This window comes from Cyprinodon variegatus, unplaced genomic scaffold, assembly GCF_000732505.1.
Source record: "Cyprinodon variegatus isolate N-32 unplaced genomic scaffold, C_variegatus-1.0 Scaffold418, whole genome shotgun sequence".
In the NCBI taxonomy this organism is placed as follows: Eukaryota; Metazoa; Chordata; class Actinopteri; order Cyprinodontiformes; family Cyprinodontidae; genus Cyprinodon; species Cyprinodon variegatus.
In genome coordinates, this window is record NW_015150871.1 from 225,501 (window position 1) to 247,347 (window position 21,847).

General features: G+C 37.1%; 1 protein-coding gene across 1 annotated transcript in view; it reads left to right on the top strand.

Moving 5' to 3' along the window:
• gsap (gamma-secretase activating protein) overlaps positions 1 to 21,847 on the top strand; it is a 48,765-nt gene that overhangs the window by 22,472 nt on the left and 4,446 nt on the right. The window contains exons 25-29 of the mRNA XM_015388262.1: positions 1,629 to 1,724; positions 10,785 to 10,855; positions 11,018 to 11,112; positions 11,502 to 11,621; positions 20,136 to 20,197. Of these exons, the coding sequence (XP_015243748.1) occupies positions 1,629 to 1,724; positions 10,785 to 10,855; positions 11,018 to 11,112; positions 11,502 to 11,621; positions 20,136 to 20,197 (444 nt within the window). The remainder of the gene's footprint in view (positions 1 to 1,628; positions 1,725 to 10,784; positions 10,856 to 11,017; positions 11,113 to 11,501; positions 11,622 to 20,135; positions 20,198 to 21,847) is intronic.

The following is a 21,847-nucleotide window of genomic DNA, read 5'->3' on the forward strand; positions in this document are numbered from 1 at the left end:
GTCCATCTCTACACAAGCTGATGTGAGCAGATTTGTTTTTAAAAAAAAAAGTAGCACTATGAATCAGAGGAAAAATAAGAGGAGAATACAGCTAAAATTTAGCTTTTTATTATTTGTTCAAATACAAACTACAATTACTACTGCACCACAACTGGTGACAACAGGAAATTAAAAAAGAAGCAATTTAAACCTCTGCTTCTAAACAATATGGATCAACCATTTATGATCTCTAGTGATCTTTACCAAGTGTTGGCGTCAGTAACAGGCTACAAACCGTCAAAGTTCCATCAAGTGACACATTCCTTGTTTTTATAACATAGCTACAAGTGGTTAGGCCTGAAATAATTAATTGGATTAATCCTGATCCTGATTAATCGATTATTTAAATAATCCTCAACTGTTTTAGTGATCGATTAATAGTTAAATGGAGTATAGAGATGGTAAGACATGCTTTTAGCTGACAGCGGAACTCAGAGCAGAAATTATAACAAAATTGTAAAACAAATATGTAAACATTTTGCATTTAAGGATGAAAAAAAATGTGTCTGTCAATATGCTTTATCCAGAACTAATCCAATGACTCTAATTTAGTAAAAAAAATCTTCTTTAAGGAACCTCTGGTTGTCAGATTATTAATCAATAAATAGATTAATTGATTTGCAAAATAATTGTTAGTTGCGGCCCTACAAGGGAGATATATAAATAAATATACTTTGAATCATGTACAGTTGTTTCAAATTTTAATTTAAAAAGATTGATTCAAATATTACTTTAAAATGTAGATAATATCTTAGGCATTTCTTTGGTTTTGATCGTGCTAAAATGTTCTCTTCTAAGGCTGTGATCCTTCAAAAGGATAAATTCAAAATCCAAGAGTAGAGCCAGGAAAGCTTATCAGCAGCTCTTTTTGAGGCACCGCCTGCTTTGAAATGCTTTATGTTAATTTAAATCATCACGTGTTGATTTTTCTCTCCAGTGTCTGCTCAAGAAATGTTTAACAGTTCCTGCCACTGCTCCCCCCTGTCCCATAACCCAAGTTGATATATAGATCGCTGAAAATCCACGGTGAAATGCTGACAACCGGTTATTTCCCCCCCCACAGTCATCTGTTATAGTGAAGTTCCTGTTACACTTCAAATGAATCGACTCTTTACAAAAGAGGCGTCTTAAGGTCCTTGTCCAGCTTTATTAAAACTGTGCAGTGTTTGATGGACAATTTCATATCTTTGGAGTTTTCCCTGTGCTCAGCACGTTTCTTTTTTTTTTTTTTTTAGAAAAAGATAGCCTCAATTTAATAGAGTTCAGTTAATCTATTCTTTGGATGACCCAGTCCACTGATATTACTCACTACATTCCCTCCATCACTTCTACTTACATCATCTTTAGCCCTCAATAATCTTACTAGAAACTTCTTTAGCCCTGCTTCTCGGACTTTTTACCCTCTTCCTCGTTTCACATCTGCACGTTCTCCCCTCTTCTTCAAAATATTTAGAAATTGCCAGAAAACTACATGGTGGACTCAATTTGACCCCAGCATGCTCTCAAATATCTGCATAAAGCATGCAAATAAATGCAATACCAAACGTAATACACTAAAAATACCGAACGTGTGTATCTTGCATTTGCAGACAGTCGACAAGCTTAGAGAACATCTCAATAGACATCTGCCTCAACTGGGGAAGAAGAAGATTGACTCTTTGGTGGTCAGCTATGTAGCCAAACTGGTGAGTACACTGTGTGTGTGTGTGTGTGTGTGTGTTGCTCAAAGATAAAGTGGTTTCCAAGTAGAAGTAAAATTTATTTCAATTTTCCCCTACTCTTGAAAGGTTAAGTGACAAAGTGGAAATGGCTCCGTGAAAAAAAAAGTCAGTGGGCTGCCACTTTAACTGTATGACTTTTTATTTCAGAGAGGCTGCTAGACGCCATGAAAGGATGCTTTGAGTCTTTTAAAAACAGGCATAAGTTTTTTCTTTGTTTCGGTGCAAGCTGCTGGCTCCTGATGTTGGAACAGAAACACATTTAGAAGACAGTAAAACGTTCAGTTAGTACACTTGTGGAAAATAAGGTGTGGTGAGCAAGAGGTACTTTTAGGGAATTAAACCCCTTTAAGCTTTTCACATTTTGTCATTTACAACCCCAAATGTTAGTCCTGATTCTTTGAAAAAATTTGTTTTTTAGTTGATTCAGTTAGTTTGATATCCTAAGACATTTGTTTGCTTTTTAAATAAACTACTATTTCAAGTTTTAAATGAAAGAAAAACTGTAGTAAAGGTTTTCATGTCAACCAGGATAAGGAAGCCTCGCTATTAAGATCAATATTACTATACTTTATACATTTTGCATGATGCAAGATGTTTTAAGCATTGCAGGAGAGTAGCTATGGATTTGAAGTCAAATTTTTAGGATGAGTTTAAAAAAAAAAAAATGCCACAATCATTTGCAGGCATAAAGATATTATCAGCTGAAGTACAGTATAAAGAAAATGACTTAAAAAAATGGTGCAGTCAGAGCCCCTTGGTCATCCTCACTCTCCTCATTCTAGATGAACTGGCACAGGGGCTGGGTGCGACCAAGGGAACCAGGCTCCTCAAACTCTCCCTCCCTGTGGTGTTGTGCGCATGTATGTGATAATGTGAAGTTTTGTAATGAGGCTAGATGTCAATGACTGTGTGCATTAAGAATGCTATTGTGCCTGGGGTGCATGAGACCCAACCCCAAGCCATTAGTGTTTCTGCTGCATTGAGGTGCAGGACGACGCCTAGTACAGATGATAGAGGCATCTTTCCACGCCCTGTGATCTTCCATTTGTGTGAGGGATCAGGAGGTGGACACTAAGGGGGCTCAGGCTGGACATCTAATCTGTAAACACCCCTCTCAGCCTCAGACCCTGATGGGAACAGTAAGGAGGCATCTCCACACCCCCACTAGAACATAGGTGCAGCCCACCTCACTGCAGACAGCTCCATCCATGCAGTGCTTTTAGTTCGAGACCAAACACAAATTCTGAGAACACATTTGGATTCTTTTAATAACTACTTTAATAAGCTAATATATCGTAAGTTTATACTGAAATTGGTTATATTCTTCCAGTTCTAAAAGGTATAATGGAGGATTTTCGCAAGTTTTTGAAAACACCCGCCCTCTCCACTTTATTAAAAAAAAAATGCACATGCACAACCCTGTACCCACTGCTGAGAGGGAACGCCTATTAAGAACGTGCGAGAGCTTGCACAAGCCCATTTCACCTTGTGCACACTCTGTTTAAAAGTTGCTGTTTGCATCGCTCATATAAGCTTACTTTGTAAAAGAAGATTAGCAATTTTTCTACTATATCAGACTCGCCACCTCTAAGTGAAATTGGGGACAAGCACGTAGGACAGCTTTACATAAACATATCAACAGAATGATTGACAATTAGGAGAACCAATTATTTTGACAATCCACCCAGAAAGATATTGCAGATATTTTCCTATCTAAGGGAAACATAATCCAAGACATTACAACTTTCTTTTTTTTATGCTTTTTTTGTACTACATACACTCTTTTTATATTGTCTGTTATATTTTTATCTTTAATGGCATCTTGCTTTCACTCTTTGTACTCTATATAAGCTACTGGAACCAGAATTTCCAGGAAGGAGTAATCCCAAAGGATATGTAAAACTGAGTCCATGTCTAAGTCGAAAATGAACATCCTCCACTACACTTTTAGGTATTTCTCTTGCAGTTATTTGCTATTATTAGAACTACAAGAAGGTTTTGGCAATAAAGCGTTTCCAAATCTACCTTTGTGATTTCACCAAGAACACGAAGTGAGAGGCACACAGGAACGATATACTTTAGGACTGTTTAAAGGTTTTTACCTGCTTTAAACCAAGACCAAAGACAGTTGGGGGTTGCCAGAGAGCATGTTAGTAGTCAGCAGGTAATTCTCCCATGCAGTTTGGACAGAAACATCTCTGAGGCAGGTAAGAACTGGCAATAGTTTGAAAGGAAACATCTGGTTGCACTTTTATCTCAACAGAAGGACAAAAATAACATTTTAAAGGAAATACGAAAGTCTGAGAATGAAACTTTCTTCAAATTTGCTTTTGGAAAAGCACAAAATATTTTCTAATATTTTATTGGTATTAGGACCCATTTTGATTAATTTGTTTTTAATTTTCACTGTTAAGGAAGTGTGCGTGCAATTTGTAGTGTAGGGGCGGCACAATAAGCTCATGAAAGAGTTGACTGAGATGAAGTATGAGAAATGTTGTATTTCACCAAATAATGACACGTGGTGAAGGAAATGGAAATAAAAAAAAAAACGGATAAAAAATATTTAAAATAAAAACAGCGAACGCAACTATTTTGATATATAGGTTAAAAAAAGTATTTTTTTTTATAAAAAGGGAAACCTTTCAGTCTCATAGAACTCAGACTCTGCCAGTACTTTTATGCACCAATGTTGGATGAACCGCTGCTGATAATTGTTTTGTCTGAATACAAAAAGACCAACAAAGAAACCTGCAGGTTTTCAAGTCACCTTCATGTCAGGGTCTCTATATTTGGCTTTGATTTGCATATTTCCTAAAGCTGCAGTTTCTTCAGAGCTACTAAAGTCAACATCATAGAGCTTAGAGTCAGCACGCATTAAATGAAAGCACTTTATAAGGCTGAATACAGCTATTACAGGGATTTAACACAAGAAACTCAACTGGTTTATTTAGAACAAATGAAGTAAAGGTATATATTTTACTTTACAGAAGATTATTTTATCTTTTGATAGATTAAATGCAGGTGATGCTTTCCTTTATATTTCCACGTAAAAGGAGACACCAGGCCTTTGTCCTGGGTCTCACTGGGACTGTTGGTTCTGTAAAGTCAGGTTTTAATATTCCACTGACGTAAATCCCCCCACGGTTTCGGGGCGCTGAAAGCAGACATACAGCATACATCAACGCGGCAGTATAAATCAGGCCAAGGGTAAGTCTTGGATTGAATAGAAAGCAGAATGCCAAGTTTTTGAGACTCGCAGAGGTAAAATAGGAACGGAGAGGAAGAAATCCTCCCTTGCTGTGACAAGCTCGTGGAATTTAACCACACACCTTCAACATCCTGCTGAATGTAACGGAAATAGGTAGCCGTGTAATCATTTCTGGCCGCGCGCCGGCTCAGAGACACGAGGTGATTACTGGGTTTATCCAGCCGAGTGGAACGGAGATAGAGACAGAATTATTCAAACAGAATCAGCCTTTAGGGTCACTTTATTTTAAGTGCAGACGACAAACCTAGTAGCTTGTTGTATAGTCAGGCTAAGCCATCCTTCAAATAAAAAAAAACAAAAGACCTGACTACTCCTCTACAAATACAGATCATGTCCTCCTTTTGTTGGTGCTTATTTAGACTAATGGCTGCATGGACACCGAGGGGATGAAATAGATTACAGCTTTTAGGAGGTAGGGAAGTTTCTGCTCTGATAGATTACAGCTCCACTCTGCATTATTGTCAGTGATATTTATTATTTCCCGCCTAAGCTGCAACAAACAGTTCAGACAGAGAATAACCTGCTAATTGCTGGGTATGAATTGCTCACATATTTAACACTAACGCAATTAAATCAAACTGGCTGCGATATTCAGCTTTCCGAAAATGAGAAGTTGTTCTGTCCCCAGGGTTTGTTTATTCTGCTACAGGAGATCCTCACCGATTACTTTTTAATTGCTTTGTATAGACCTTATTCATTTTTTCAGTGAAGGCCAAATCATGTTTATTCATGAGTCTATGACTGTTTGCCATATTTATTTTTTTTTTCTAATTGTTTGGGAGTTTTTACAAACATATTAATTGGTAGCCTTAAGTAAAAATGTTTAAAAATCCTTTTATTCAACTAATGGATTATTGTAGAACTATTATGGATAACAAAATTTTTTTTATTTTTTATTTAACATTAAAAAAAAAACTTTTTTTTAGGACAACCATCCTATCATGAAATACTTACCCTTCAACAATCATTTGTGTTTTAATAATTCTCATAAAAAAATTAAACCAACAGATTAAACAAATGAATATTAATGTCATTTGTTTTGTGAGTATAGAGAGGTAAAGTCTCATTTTATGTTTAACTTTTCAAAATGGGAAAGACCCCAGGCTGGAATTTAAAGTCATTCTCGCTGCAAGGCAACTGTGTTAAAAACAGAACCCAGATGCTGCCATTTTGGTTTTATCTAAGATTATACTCATTCCTATGATTTATATGACCTAAAGTTGAACTTTTTTCCTTACTTGTCAAATACGGATATGTCAGTTATGCATGTGCCATCCCAAATCAATTCTCTGAGGCGCGTTACGTGCTTTATAAGCAGCAGCTGCTGGAGTTGGAAAATTTTTTACTTTTGCCGCTCCATGCGCCACATCAACCAATAAGAGAAGCTGATCTGTGAGCTGGCAGGGAGTCAGACACAGCACTACTGATGCAGAACGCTATGATCACTCCGCTGCAACAAAATATTAACGCCTAAAATAAATTAAAATGTTTAAAACCTGCCAGCAAAATACGTTCGCCTTTATTATTCTGGTGCCTTTGGTGCCTTCAGTTTTGATTACGTACAGTATGTGAAAAATGCTTATATCTACTTTGTGCCAAGTGGACGGCTGGTATGTGGGGATCTGCGCAGCCCCTACAGCAAAATAATATTTGAAAACAGGATTGTAATCTTGATGAACTGACTGCACAAACTACGTTTTAAGTGGACTATTCACTTAAAAAATATATTAAAGCTAATTTTTACCAGTTTATGAGAGCAAATATAGCAAAGCTGCTCTCTGGCATTAAACACAGGAGCAGCAGAAGCATCAGACGCATCTGGACACGCTTTACTGGACAAGCTTCAGGAGGGTTAAAGATGCTCCTGAGGCACGTCTGACCTTAATCATCAAAAAGGAAGCAGCACGCACTTTTTTGCTGCCCAAAGCGTGGCCGGTGTGAATGTAGCATAAGAAAACTGCAGTAGCTGTATGAATGATTGTTGCCTTTGTTTTTTTGAAAAGAAAAATTGTTTAAATTATGTCAAACATTTTTAAAGGAACTGATGATTTATGTATTGTAATAAAAGCTTTATTTTACGACTTTAAAATGTCTGTATCTTGGTTGCCTTTAAATAAATATATAAATGTTTAAAAAACAACAACTTTATAATAACCATTATCATAAGACATAAAAAAGCTGGAAAAATAGACCTTTTCTCTGAATAATTAGTGAGTTTTTGGAAGCAAATCCCAATATTTAAAACTCATTTGAGCTCTTCACATAAGAATAACAATTTGTTTGATGTGTTCAAATGCTGAAAAAGTTATGACGTATGTTTTGAAAACTTCAGCTTTCATCGGGGAATTAGGAAGTTATGAAAATAGGCCCAGAGAAACGCAATGTGTGTTTCTATTTTTCCCTTTTTCCGGGCTTATCTGTTACATAAGAGCAGCTAATTGAAACTACTACCCTGAGGTCAAAGGAGGATGTTGCCGCTGGCATTAGGTGCAGGTTTCCCACTGGTGCTCAGGATGTGGATGAGGCAGACTGTCTTCCTGTTATTGTTCAGGAGACAGCTGAACACTCATTGGTGAAAAAAACATTGGCTGTTTTCAAACAACTCACCAGCGCTAGGATGATCTCGGTTGTGGTCAAACTTATTGCGAAACAAGCTGAGAGAGTTAAGTGTTATTTAGAGGAAATTGAATGGGGAAAAGGGAAGTGGGAGAATAGATTTTAGAAAAGGTGTGCTGGGAATAGGTTTTTTCACCCTTACAGGTTGCTTCTTTTTTTGTTGTATTCCTTTCAGATACCACTAAATATCAGGCAATTTTAATCTTTGTGAATCAAAAATTTAGTTCTTAAAGGTATAGTGGAGGATTTCCACAAATCTTTGAAAAGACCGACCCTTTCTACTTAAAAAAAGCACATGCAAAACCCTCTACCTGCTCCTGAGAGAGAACACCTATTAAATACATGAGAGCAATCCCGTGCCCATTTCTCCTCATGCACACTCTGTTTAAAAGTTGCTGTTTACATCGCTCATGCAAGCTTACTTTCCAAAAAAAGATTTGTCATTTTTCCCGCTATGTCAGACTCACCATCAGTAAGTGAAAATGAGCACGTAGTACGGTCTTACGTAAACATATCTCCAGAATGATTGACAATTAGGAGGACCACTTATTTTGACGATCCACCCATTAAAGGAAAAGTTCGGTCGGCAAGGAATGATCAATGGATCATTTTCTATACCTAAAACTAATATGTTTGCAGTGATTCAATGAATTAAAATTTATGCTCAAATATTGTTTCACCTCACTCCTGACATCTTTTGGCAGTGAAGTCACGGGCCAGTAAGCCTAGCGCCATTCATTGGGAACTAATGGACACATCTGCCATCATCAACAATTCTTAAAGATTTCACCATTGAAATTTGTGAGAGCTACAGTTAAACTGACATGCCCAAGTGCATGGCAGTTGGATGTTGTAATACATTGGGTAGAAGTGAAAAAAAAATGTAGTTGTTTCACCTTTCCAAATCATGATCCTCCACGGACGAGTTACTGCGGTTGTGGTCGTTGGAATGTCAACTCGAAGAGGGAGGATTTGCCATCGACCTTCTGGCCAGAGAAAAAACACATAATATGTGGCCAACAGCTTGAAGAAGAATGTTTTCAAGATGACTTGGATAATAGCACACCGTGACAAAAACACCAGATATAGAATTGGGTTTTGCTCAACAGCCAATGACGTCACAAACCGGTAGGTTGCAGTATTGTTCTTTGACAAACATGGATTTCTCCAGTAAAGCACATTCAAATAAAATTACTCTTAATTAAAAGCACTTATTTGTTTAACAGTAGGTAATAATTTGATATTTAAAGTACTTTCAGAAGTTTGAATACTGAATATGACCAGACTTCTCCTTTAAAATAACAGCCTTCTCTATACCTTTATGTACTGTATGTATGTATCAAGGAGGGAATGCTGCTTAAATCAACTTACACAATAGGGATGTGCCTAGCTACACCTAGTCTTGAATACTAATAATACCTGGCTGATATATTTAGAAACCTCAGATACAACTTATCTAACATCGTAGGGCTGTCAACGTGAGGGTGGAGGTTGGTTGAGGACCCAAATGCAGAGAGGAGGGAGGCAAAGATGAGTTCTTGCAGACATCAAGGGAAAACACACATGGGGAGCGAAGTAACACCAAGGAACCAGCACTGAAGAACTGCAGAGGGAGAGTATATATGGGAGACAGAACAAAGACTGGGGTAAACAGCTGATATGGAGCAGGTGTGGATGGAAGTGACTAGAAGGGAGCTAGGAGAAAGGAGACAGACACAAGGGGGCAACAGAGAGTAACTAAACACTGCTTAACTATAACACAAAATTGAAATAAACCAAAGATCAACAAAAGAGAAGGACATAGATAACTGAAAACTCAAAGTCCAAAAGGAGAGAACCATAACAAAATCAGTTTAAGAAATTAAGAACATATGAAAAACAAACTAATTCATACTCAGGAAAGAGGTCATTTTTAAGGTTTTTGGACGAATCGAGAAAACACAAAACACTTAACCTTCCGAGGTGTTACTAACTAATTTATGATCACTCTATAAGCTCACTAGCTGCGTTTCAAATAACCATCAAACTTTGCAAACTATAATTACACAAAGAAAATACTTTTAATGAATATACTGCAATTTGGAAAAATTGCAAATTTTTTGCTAAAACGTTTTTTCCGCTTCACTGAGTAATGACATTTTTGTTTTGCAAAACTACAATGGAAACATATTTTTTGCATCAAATGGGTCACTTGACCTGCAGCTTTACCTTACTGCTTTGTAAAAAGACGAAGAAGAAGACCTGAAGTGGATAAAGTCATCTTTTCAACAAACGTCGTCACCTGCAATTTGAACTGCATTTGTTATTTAATGAAAATACTGTATATGCAAAACTTTGTATTGTCAAAATTAGCAGAATATCGACATGTCTTTGCGTGCATATCTAATGGCAACACAGTTTCTGTCATCTCTTCCAGGTCTTCACAAATGAACTCTAAACATCTAAAACCCTACAGGCCTCACTTACCTCGGTTAACATCAATATTGAGCAACTTTCTTTAAAAACTGCATCCCTGAGACATTTCAAAAACATAAAAATCACCCCATCAATCAAACATGATAGTGGTAAAAAGATGGACTGGAGCCGTTTTGTTTATTCTTTTTAAACCATCTCTGGCATACATGACTTGCTGTAATTGGTAGAATTATAAAAAATCCAGAGGATGTTCTGTGTGACCCTAAGGTCATGCTAAACCAGTGCAATGATCTGTAGGGCATAAAAAAACCTAAATACAACCTAAATAAAGGGAAGAGGCCTTTATTAGTGGCCTGCAACTTTTAGAGATGTCTCCTTTTTAACACCTAAATCAGATAAGTAGATCATCAGCAGGACTCTGTATAATCTCACTCTGTGCTAATAAGACAATTCAAGTGTTTGATTCTTGTGTTGAACTAATTACATAAAATTAATGTAGAAAGATACCTTCCCTCAGAGACGGGACTTTGAAGGTCCGGATTTTATGGGCCTTCCAATCATTATAGCAGAAATAACATATTTTTGTATCTTTTCATGCAAAACCTTAAAAATGATTGTTTTGTTGCAAAGTTTCCAGGCAGCCGATTTCATCTGAGGGAAACATTTTATTTGGATCTAATGGAGTATGTCTTTCTCAAAACATGTAAACTTATGTTTGTGTTCAGCTGGAGCTCATCAGGCACATGCTGGAGTCAGCCTGGCTGAAGAACAAACTCGGCCCTCATGTTTTGTGCTTGTAAGTAGTTCTGTTTCCTCTTTAGACAACTTTGAGGCGTTCCAGCTAAGAAGAGGCACATGCACTGCTGTGTTTACATTGGAAACTGTTGATGCCCGAGTTATATAATCCTTTCATTATAATTTATTTTTTTCTTTCTTCGATTTGACTTGTGGGCTTCAGGAAGCAGAAGGGCGGCTCGGCTGAATGGGCCGTGTTTCACTTCATGCTTCGGATATTGGAATCCACCCGGAGTCTCTGCCTGCCCCTCCCACCTGGTAGCATCGTGCACAATCACATTTTTACTTGTTCTTATAATCCTGTCTGTCTCCCTGTGAGCCGTAAAAGAAAAACACGCATTCCCAGCGAGGCACAACAGAACTGTGCATTAGCGGAATGCTGACAAAGCTCCTGGAGGATGGGAATACATTTTCACTCATTTGAATTAATTTCACAGTGTTTGCAGTTGTTTGGTACATAATTCTTTCCTCTTAGTCACTCAGGAGTAAAGCTTTCATTTTAAAGTGACTTTGGACTGAGCTAATTCATGAATCTTAGCGTGCAATATTTCGTATACAATTCATTCCACAAAGTCAGCTTTACCTCTATGAATATTTCACCCCTTTTTCCTTTATTTTTTCTCATGCCATCCTTTTGTTTTCTCCAGGCTATCACACCCTGTTTGCTGTGTTTGCTGTTCGTTGCCTCCCTCATCAAACCTTTCTACAGTACATTGACCACGGTTTCCTGCAGCTCACCGAAACATTCGTGTCTCGTCTTATGACAGGTTTGTGTGTAAATACACCGACACATTTTTAAGGCAAAATAAATCAGCTAAGGTCCTCTGCAAGCAGAAAACCTTGAAAGGAAAAAGCCTGTCATTCTTGTTAACTTTAAAACGGATCGCAGACAAACATTTTTCATAGTATTTGAAGATGTTTCTTTAAATGCCTGGAATGCTTTCACTCAATGTTAGTCTAGATTGCAAAACCAATTGCATCTATGGGACACTACATGTAAAATGTTTTTTTTTACCCCCTTTTTGGCATAATATTGCTTTGGAAATAATTCATGCTCTATTTGTTATTTCTGTATAAGAAACCTAAACTTTAAATTAAATCAAATGTCTTGGAATACCAATTTACAGCAACTGTCATCTCAATCTGTTACCAGAAAAATGAATAATTATCTGCAGAAACTTAAAAATCTAATCCATACAAACATATTAACTGATTTAAATCAGTTAAATACTTTGCAATTGTTTCTTGGTTATCATACAGAGCAAAATGCTGGTGAAGATTCTAAGTCATCCAGGTCATAGTCACTCCAAAAAATTTAAAAAACAATCAATTGGACTTTGTTTCCCAAGTTAAAGACATTTCACGTCCCATCCAGGAAGATTTTTCAATTCAAAATGTCCAAAAAAAAACATTGAGTTCGAGGCTTTATAGACGCTTTTGTTTTTGGTCCAATCTAATGTGGTATTTAAAAGGTGTCAACTTTTAAAACTATTCAAATTAGTGTTGGCCTATACTGTAGTCTTTAGATGAAAATGTAAATTATTTTAGCAAAAACATGGTTAAATACTTACTACTTCATACTTACTACTTCAGTCAGATTTTAGTTTTAGTTCCACTGATTTTAATTAAGATATTAGTCAGCAAGAGTCTTTGACTTAAAAAAAATGCAATGCAATCCCACAAATTAACACTTTTTCCCCCTCAGTCTTTCAATAGTAAGACCAGTGTTGAGCTATTCACATACCAACAGGTGAAAACCCAAGTGTAAAAACCTCATTCACAATGTTAAGGTCTGATTGATGAAACCTACTTAAAAAAAAAATAATAATTCATGAACTTGAAATTTTGGCCAGATTTCCCTATTTTAAATAACTTGAAAATGATAAAAATTTCAAGTTATTCAAATAATGTTTCAAAGACACCCCCCAGCACCCGCCCCAGTCCGATTAAACCCTACTGGCAAAGAAAGCGTTAGGGCATGATTCGAACTGGGCTGAGGTCTAATTAAAGAAGTCAAATAAAAAAAAAAAAAACTCTAGAAAATGTTTAATGAAAGATTAAATCATCATTTTGATCCCTGAAGAAACAGGATGCTAAGTTCTCCTTAAAATTGCCACGACCTGCTCTATAAAAGGACAGGCTATGTCTGACACTTAAGCCTTTAATGGACTGGAGCAAAATTTGATCACAGAACAAAAGAGACAAAATAATGATATATTAGTGCAGGTTTGTACAGCTAAAATGATCTACTTTTTTTGCAGATATATTATAGATAATAATTTTAGGTCACACAGAGGTTAACCATCCCCTCATTAAGCTCTCAATTGAACCCAAGTGGTCTATTTTTTAGTGCTGCTTTAGTGCAGATTTGTGGAGTTGAAACAGTTTTTTGTGCTGCTTTAATTTGAAATCACCTCAGTGCCGTCTAGCAGCACGTGGTGAGAGCAGAGCAGTGACCTCTCCTACCATGTGAAATTTACTGCTGCCTGCATTCTTCCCCTCATGGTTTGCACAGAGATACTATGTAAATCCACCGCCCTCGCTGCAGACACCGCATTCGGTGTGTATGCACCTTTAAAATGAGCCAGCTCGTAAAACCCAAATGACAACAAAATAGTCCAAAGATTATGGAGGTAGATAAATATTAGGGTTATAGCAAATAAGTAATCTAGCCTTAAAGTGGAAACATACGAAAAGCTTGGCAGCGAAAGTAAGATCTGTTTAATTTTTCTAATGTTGATCCAGATTTTTCAATTTATTATTCAGAGAATACAAATCATTTTCTAAATTCACTTCTTTCCTTAAATTTATTGTAATAACTTAAGTACTTCTAGAATTGGGAATTTTAGGAAACACATTAGAAGAAAATACAGAACAAAGGCTCAGTCTTGAGCCATTTTAATGCCAAAATACACCTTTAAAAAAAGAAAAATGGCACATAGAATCACACCAATATAATCTATTTGTATTAATATCACACCTATAAAAAGTTTAAAGGAGATTGTTGTTAAGAACTTTCATTAAGAGCCATGAGGAAGAGCTTTCTCTTCTTTTCTCTGTTTCCTAGTTGATGTCGAGAGGCAAAGAAAAACAGCAGTGGATTCATACAATGATTTAAAAAGTAAATACATTCCAAACATGTCAGATACTTGTTAATATCATACAACATTTCTAAGTGTGTAATGTGGGCAGCAACAGCGACAAGGCGAGCAATCAGAGGTAAAAAGTCAACCAAAGAGACAGCAAGGATCCGACTGAAGAGCCTATTAATTTTTTGCTTTAGCTTGTCCGACATTTTAATGTTCTTTACACCTCTGACAAGCTTTATGTAAAAGAACAGCAAAACTAGTTGACCTGACATTAATATAGCAATGTAGACTAGCTCTGCTGTTGGGTGGATCTCTTTATTCCTACAGCTACTGTTGGATGGCATATCTCCCTTGTTCTTTTCATTAAGTAAAAGAGCAGGTGGTAGAGAAAGTAGAGCCCCAAGCATCCATACAGAGGAAAGTAAAACCCTCTGCCATGTTCGGGTCACTTTTTCCCACTTAGAGTGATGGAGAATCTGGGAAATAAAAAAATAAGAGTTTTAGCCAGATATCTCTTTACATAGTCTTACACAATGTTTAATGTAAACTATTCATTAATTCTTCTCTTAGTTAAATAAAAAAATTTATTTTCCATCTGTTTGTCAAGCAATTCTAGACTTCCGGTTATTGTGCTTGAAATTGTGGACCACTGAGGTAATGAGGTGTGTCTGTTAAGCCCCTGTCACACTTTGATGATTAAAGCCAATGTATGACAGCGTACAAAAGATCTGGCAGAAACACTGGCATATGTTGCATAAGTTATGAGCACGCTTAAGCACGCTGAAACACGCTGGCACACATGGACATATGGCGAGTATGTCTTGATGTATGCCAGCATATGCCATACGTAGGGCATAAGTTACAGTTATTTGATCGTTAACATAGGTTAAATTTAAGTCACTCATAAATTGTGGTGTCTAGCTTATCTAAAACCTATGAGTAACTTGTGCATAACTTATCAAGAACTTATCTCTAACATATAACGCATGTTCCAGACGACAGCTTACGTCTTTCTAAGTTACAGCTACTGTATTATGGTATATTGGCAGCGGTTTGGTGCAATTCGGTGCAATAATCCTCCAGACTTCATCCCCATCATAGGGTGACGAGAAGGTGAGTGTGATGGATCCTCCCTGCATTCACGGCCACAGCCATGACCAACAAACGTCCTAACAGACATGACGCTGAATCTCTTGTTCTTTTTACAGCGATCAAAGAAATCTTTTTATGTAGGCGCGGCGCCTCCGGGCGCATCGCTGCCCCCCTCAGGACACTGACTTGTGACCTTTTATGGGCATTATGCTGCTGTGCGTTATGCATAAGTTAGGCTGTCGTTGGACATAAGTCGTTATGAAAACTTTATGTATACACCCAAAATTGAAAAAGATATATAGAAAGTTCGGCATAAACCAGCGTTTAAGGAGATTCTGGGATGTCAGGCATACTCTGGATAAATCGTCAAGGTGTTACAGGGGCTTTAAAATGCATTTGTCTCCAAATAAAGGAAAGGAAATGCCCTTCGGTAAACACCACAAAGATACAAAGTATGTGGGCTCCTTTTTGTCAAAAACAGTAAAGTGTTTCTTAAATAGGCCAAAGAGTATAATCAGCAACAACCACAGTTTGACTTTGTTTTCCTACAATAATGGAGTTTGAATGACATACCTTGTAGTATCGTTGAATGCTTATCAGCAGCAGGATGTTGGAACTGGAGGTTACGCAGAATAAGAAGACATAAAAGAAAAACTGGCACAATTTATGTGGCAAATGGGGTCCAGTGGCAAAAATGACTCCAGCAACCAGTACGCAAAACAGGGAGAGGAGGTCTGACAAAGCCAAGTTGAAAAAGAGACGCTTCGTCATGGAGGTGCCTCGCAGACGACTGCTGAGTTTCACGATTATGAGGAGGTTAGTCGGGATACCCAAAAGGCAGCTGAGGGTAGCAATTACAGCTGCAGCGATGTATGCTGGATGCACGCAGGACAACAGAAAAGTGCTGGAAGAGGAGCAGTTGGTATAAAACGCCACAGAGGATGAGGTGTTGATACCAGGGACAGAGGCCATAGTGGAACAGAGAGAAGCTCTGGTTAAGTGAACATGCTCTTCTATGAAGAGGACTGGCTTATTATGCAGTAGGTGTCACACTTTAGTGGTTTGTGGTCTTGGTGTGTAATTCAGGACAGCATTTATTGATTGTAGGGGCCTGGCTTCCGGTTTGTCAAAGATGAATTAGCAACTCAAGTGACTTTAAGAGATGCCATCCTTTACTCAGGGTTCAAAGCATTATCCAGGTGAGACCGTCAGGCCAGGATAATGTCCCTTTAGCACAATGAATCATTTTATAGTCCTTTTTTATTGTCTCTTAGTCTTTACCTTTGAATTGTCTATAGTTGGTTTCAGATGTCAGAGGATTTTACTGCTATGCTACAGCTCAACGTCCCGCTGAAAACATTCAGTGATAGGGCCGACCCTCTCATATTACAGAGCATCGATAAACACCAAGTTCTCTACATAGACCTGAAACATTATTTATCTAAAATGAAATTAATTCTTGCGTCAAAAAAAGTTATGCAGTCTTGCTCTAATGCTGCTCTTTCAGATTCTTAACATGATTCAGATCGACTAAGTTCATTTGTGAATGAAAGCAACTTTTCAATTTGCAGGGTCCATTTGTCCTCCTAGGTCTGGTCTCTTCATATTTGTACATTTTCAGAGGCCTCTTTTTTTGTAAAGAGTGTAATTTATTCTAAGAGGCCTTAACAAAACTGTGGTATTTCTGCAGTTCCCTAAAGAAGTTACCGGGATGTGGGAAAACATCACTAAGATTAATGAACACTAGAAAGGACAAGGGTTATTTTTTGGTAGGGATGTGTAATGGAGCACCGTCCAGTTCATAATGGGAAAAAAGAAAGTCTGTTTCGCAATTGCAAACATAAATATAAGGGTTTTATGTTAATGTGATCAGAGATCCATGGCCCAGGTGGGAAAATTAGTTAAGTCCAACAACACACAGCTGTAGCTTTTATGGAAGAGGGGCAAGAGGTAACCAATTTTCAAAGAAAGCTCTAATAAGTGCCATTAAAGGTTGCAACAAACTATGTGTGGATTATATTCCTAATAACTAGAATTGGGAATCCCTGTCCTACATTATGAAACATCACAATGGCAGCATGCATGACGGTACAGGGATATTTCCCTGCAGTAGTTAAAGGAAAACTGGTCAGAGCTGCTGCAACATTTATCTCGTTTTAACTTTCCCAAATGTGTTATTATGTACAAAGAAAAATGACCTTTTCTAAATGCTAAAGGCAGGTTTTATATATGAAAACACCCCAGAATATGAAATAACTGCTGGCAAAACTGTAACACAAAGTCTGTAGAGCTGAAGAGATAAAATTCACACTAAAAATATTTGTTAGAATTCCCTATCTGCATGTGAATGACGATCACTTTACACAAGATCACATGTGCCTTTTTAAGTCTCAGCCTGGTTTGCGTGCTCTGTCTGACCATCACATTTGCCTTTTTTAGTCTCAGCCTGGTTTTCGTGCTCTGTCTGACCTGCTTATTTCATATCAGTGTTTTTTTGGTGTTGACGAGCCTAACAGCTGTCAGCATGGTTGTGGTCAACCATAGTCATCTAAGTTAAGGTTACTTTAGGTCACACCTGCCTAAACTACTTTCTGAATTTTCCTCTAAAGCCACAAAATTCATCTTATTACAAAAAGTAATGTAGTTTAAAGTAGCTGTATAAACTGTGTAAAAAAAAAAAATCCTATGTAAAATAAAAAGTAATGGTTAAATTAAAGAGATTGCGCCTGTAAACACAATGGTTCTCCAGCCCACAGTTAATCAAACAGAGCTTTAATACTAGTGAAATTGTATTTATGAGATCAGATTGGTCATTATTCTTCTTCCATTATCTTTTTGCAAACCTTTATACTACTATCAACTGAAAACAAGGAAATGTAAAGCATCTCTTTAAGGTTACTCCTTAGGCCTTAACCCTAAATGCTCTTTTCTGTCAGATACATTTTCTACTGAACTTGCACTCTGGGAAACGTTACTGTCACTTAAATTTAACAACCAGAAACAACACTGTGATTGATTTGTTCTATTTCTCAGTGTTGTGCTCATTATGCAAAGATTCCCCTATTAGCTCACACTGGACATAAAAAAAAAAACTTAATATTTTCTTTGTTCTTTAATTTAGCTCCAGCTTAAATGTGCTGCTGTTTGCTATTTAGCCTACTTCATGTAGTAAGACAGGTTCTATTTAGCAATTCGAATCCTAAATCAAATCAAATGAAACTTTGTCAGATCCTTCCTTCCTGGCAAAATGTTTTTGTTAATAATAAAACTCGAACAGTGACACTGTGACTGTGTAACACGCTCAAGCTGAACGGTTTTAAACTTCAAAAAGGATAGAAATTGATACTTAAAGATTGTGTAGTGATTGGGGGTCTGCGCTTCTCTCCTTGGGGATGAATCAGATATTCAGGTCTCTGTTCAACACGCAGTGTGCTTAATTTATTATAATTGGCTTCTCAGGTGTTGAAAATCTGCTTCTAATTACAGCTGAACCCTCTCTCCAGAGGACGGGTTTTCCTTTGGGCTGGGTTCTGACCTCAGACTACATCATTTTTTCACCCACATTTTACATAATTTACAAGATGAGATAAAAGATGCAGTTGCCAACATGCTGAAGATAAGCAGTCGAATTGGTATTTAAATGATTTTTCTGATGCATTTTTTGTAATGCAAGTCTTTAGAAGAATTATTTTAGAGAGAAATGCAGAAGAAAAAGTCATTAATAGTGCCCTCATGCCAGAGTTGTCTGCAGTTGGGGGATATGTGAAAAAGTTACTGCTGTTTCTTAAACATTTAATCACAGCCAGAGACAGGCAGTGCTGGCTTCCCCTCAGATAAATTGATGTCTTTAAATATTTATCTGAGAACATATTCACAACAGCAGGAAATACATCAGCACCACACACATGTATGGGTGTTCCTCAAGGATTTATATTAGCCCCCTATTTTGTTATTGCTTTCTAAATTAGTCTGGACAGAAGGCACCAGCAATAAAAAGGAATTCATATGCTCATGCCATGTTTAAAGTAGCAACATTTTTCCCATAACAAGCTGTGGAGAAAACTGGGAAATTGATTTATTACTTTTGTGGAGGATTTTCATGATTAAAAAAAAAAAAGACCCACCCTCTCAACTTAAATAAAATGCACATGCACAACCCTGTACCCGCTCCCGAGAGGGAACACCTATTAAAAGCATGCGAGAGCATGCATGAGCCTATTACTCCTCGTGCAAGCTCTTTAAGAACTTGCTGTTTGCATGGCTTATACAAGCTTACTTTGCAAAAGATTTGCAATTTTTCCACTATGTCAGATTCATCACCCGTAATTTAAAATGGGGACGAGCACGTATGGCAGCCTTATGTAAACATATCACTAGAATGATTGACAATTAGGAGGACCACTTATTTTGATGATCGAACCCAAAAAAGAACATCCTCCACTATACCTTTAAGAGAGGTGATCGACTGTACTATAAGGATTCATATATTATATTGTAACATCTGGAATGCAGTTATTAGATGTGTACCTGGACACCAACATCATACCTCTGACCTAGAAACGTATGTAGCTACAGGTTTCATTAGAAATGCAGTACTGGCACAATTTGGTTCATTTTTGCTTTTGTTAGCATAGAAAACCAGCAAAATCCAAATTAGATCATCAGTGAGATTTGTTTGAAGAGCCCTTTTTTCTGTCCCTATCCCATAGGAGTTTAAATTGTGACAGAATTTAGTTGTATTATTTACAAGCATGACTTCTTTCTTCTGGTAAAAAAAAAAAAAAAACTGGAGACAGATTGGCATGGTGGCTCTCTTATACTGCATTGCTCTGGAAACAGCCTTTTTCTTTCTTGCTCTTGCATATGGGGGTATGTTTGACACTTGATAGCTTCCAAAGCCTTTAATATTGTCTAAAAACTGCCCTCAAAACAAACTTGGATTTTTGAAGAATTCTACCTTGTACTGGTATTAAGTTGTGTTGTATTCCATTTGGGGTTTAATTTTTTGTTTCTCTCCTTTCCTCCTAAGATTATGCATCTCAATGAGATGTTGCATGCTAATTCAATACTTTACAAAATTGTCATCTTTTTTTTTTTCAGATTTGGACAACAGTGAAGCCAATGAGCGACTGAAGTTCAGCATCCTTAAGAGACTACCAGAGGTATTGCTGCTTGGCCAAATTTTGATTTGTTTAGAAAGGAGTATATTTAGAGGTAGCTCTAGGTATTCAGCTTCTTATGTAACTTCCATGTGTGCTTGCGCGTGTGTGTTTCATCCCCAACGTGATCAGAGGAATGTTGATTGTTTTGCATCTCTGGTCCCCTTCCTGTCTGCTAGACTTCTGCAGGGTGAGTTTGGTTGGCAAGAGAAAGAAAGGGGGATATTTTTTTCCTTACTTTATATCTCACTCTTAAACTATTTAATACAAATGTTTTTAACCACAGTTGATTCTTTGGAACTGCTTAAATATAAATAGTGGCATGAAAAGTCTTAGAAAAGACAAAAAATTGGAGCCTTCAGGTAGAGGTGCTTTAGATTTTTCACATAGGCCATGTGAGGTATTTCCCCCGTGTGGCATGAAATTAATGGCATTAGTGTGGTAGTTGAAACAAAAGGTTGTAGATGCACTCTGAACGCATTTGCATTCATAGTCAGGTTGGAGTGGACACAGCCTTTTGTTGTGGAGCTGCTCAATATTTTGCTACTGAGATTATTATCACCTGTTTGTGCAGGACAACATTTTTATCCCATTTTTCTACCTCTTGGAACAAGCTCAGATGATGAATCCTTGTTTGGATTTGCTTTTAGAGACTTTCACTAAAATGTGGAGTACACCCAGTAACTTCAAGGACACTGGTGAAAGCTTTTATATTTGCTGCTGCCTTTGCTGTCAATCAAACCGCACATCCTAAGAGCAAGTGAAACCGTCACCAATTCTTTCGCATTAAGTTTTTTTTTTATATATATGTTTGTTTTTTAAGTAAAAAATGGCATTTAAAGTCAGGTGAAATTTATTTGGTGTTTCTAAACAGGAAGATGTGGTGAAAAGGTTCTGGGGTTTTAAGGGGGTGGTGCTGTTTTGGTTTTCAGCAGTGTAAAGGAGAGGAGTTTTTGTGTGGACTGATGCACAAAGTCAGCAAGTTTTATATTTCAATTACCCAACCACTACAGATAGTACTAAAAAGGTACTACAAAAAAACTTCCAATAGGAAAAGACTAAGTATTAACACTTAGGGCCTGAGCTTTAGAGGGTTTGTGTGGCTTCAAAGCGCTGTAAAAAAGACAAAGTGATTTGTATTTGAACAGCCATGAATGCATGCAAACTTTTTTCTGTGTGCCTTCCTCAAGGGTGGAGCATATGCAAATGCAAACATATACCACCTATAAAGCCATTTTCCAGATCTGAAGCTCAACTACAGCTGCAGAGTTTGTGATTTTTTTCGGCACTTCTGAATGTCAGGCGCAAAAGTTACATAAAAAAAATCTCTGTGGCCATAGTGATCAACGAGGAAACAATGGTACAAGGACAGATAATGGAGAGATATTCGGAGAGCATGTAAAAATATTTGGATTAACAATAGAATAAAATTCAAGCAAATTGTCTACAGGCTGGCTGAAATTCATCTTTATACAATTACAGCAAAACAAAATAAATTATGGAACTTTCTCCTCATGTTTTAAAGCTACAGTGTGTAATAATTACAGGGATATACAGTCAGAAATGTAATATATTATACATAACTATGTTATTTATCATCATCTACGAGCTCAGCCTCTTAACCTTAATATTTGCGTTGCCTTAGAATTCGTT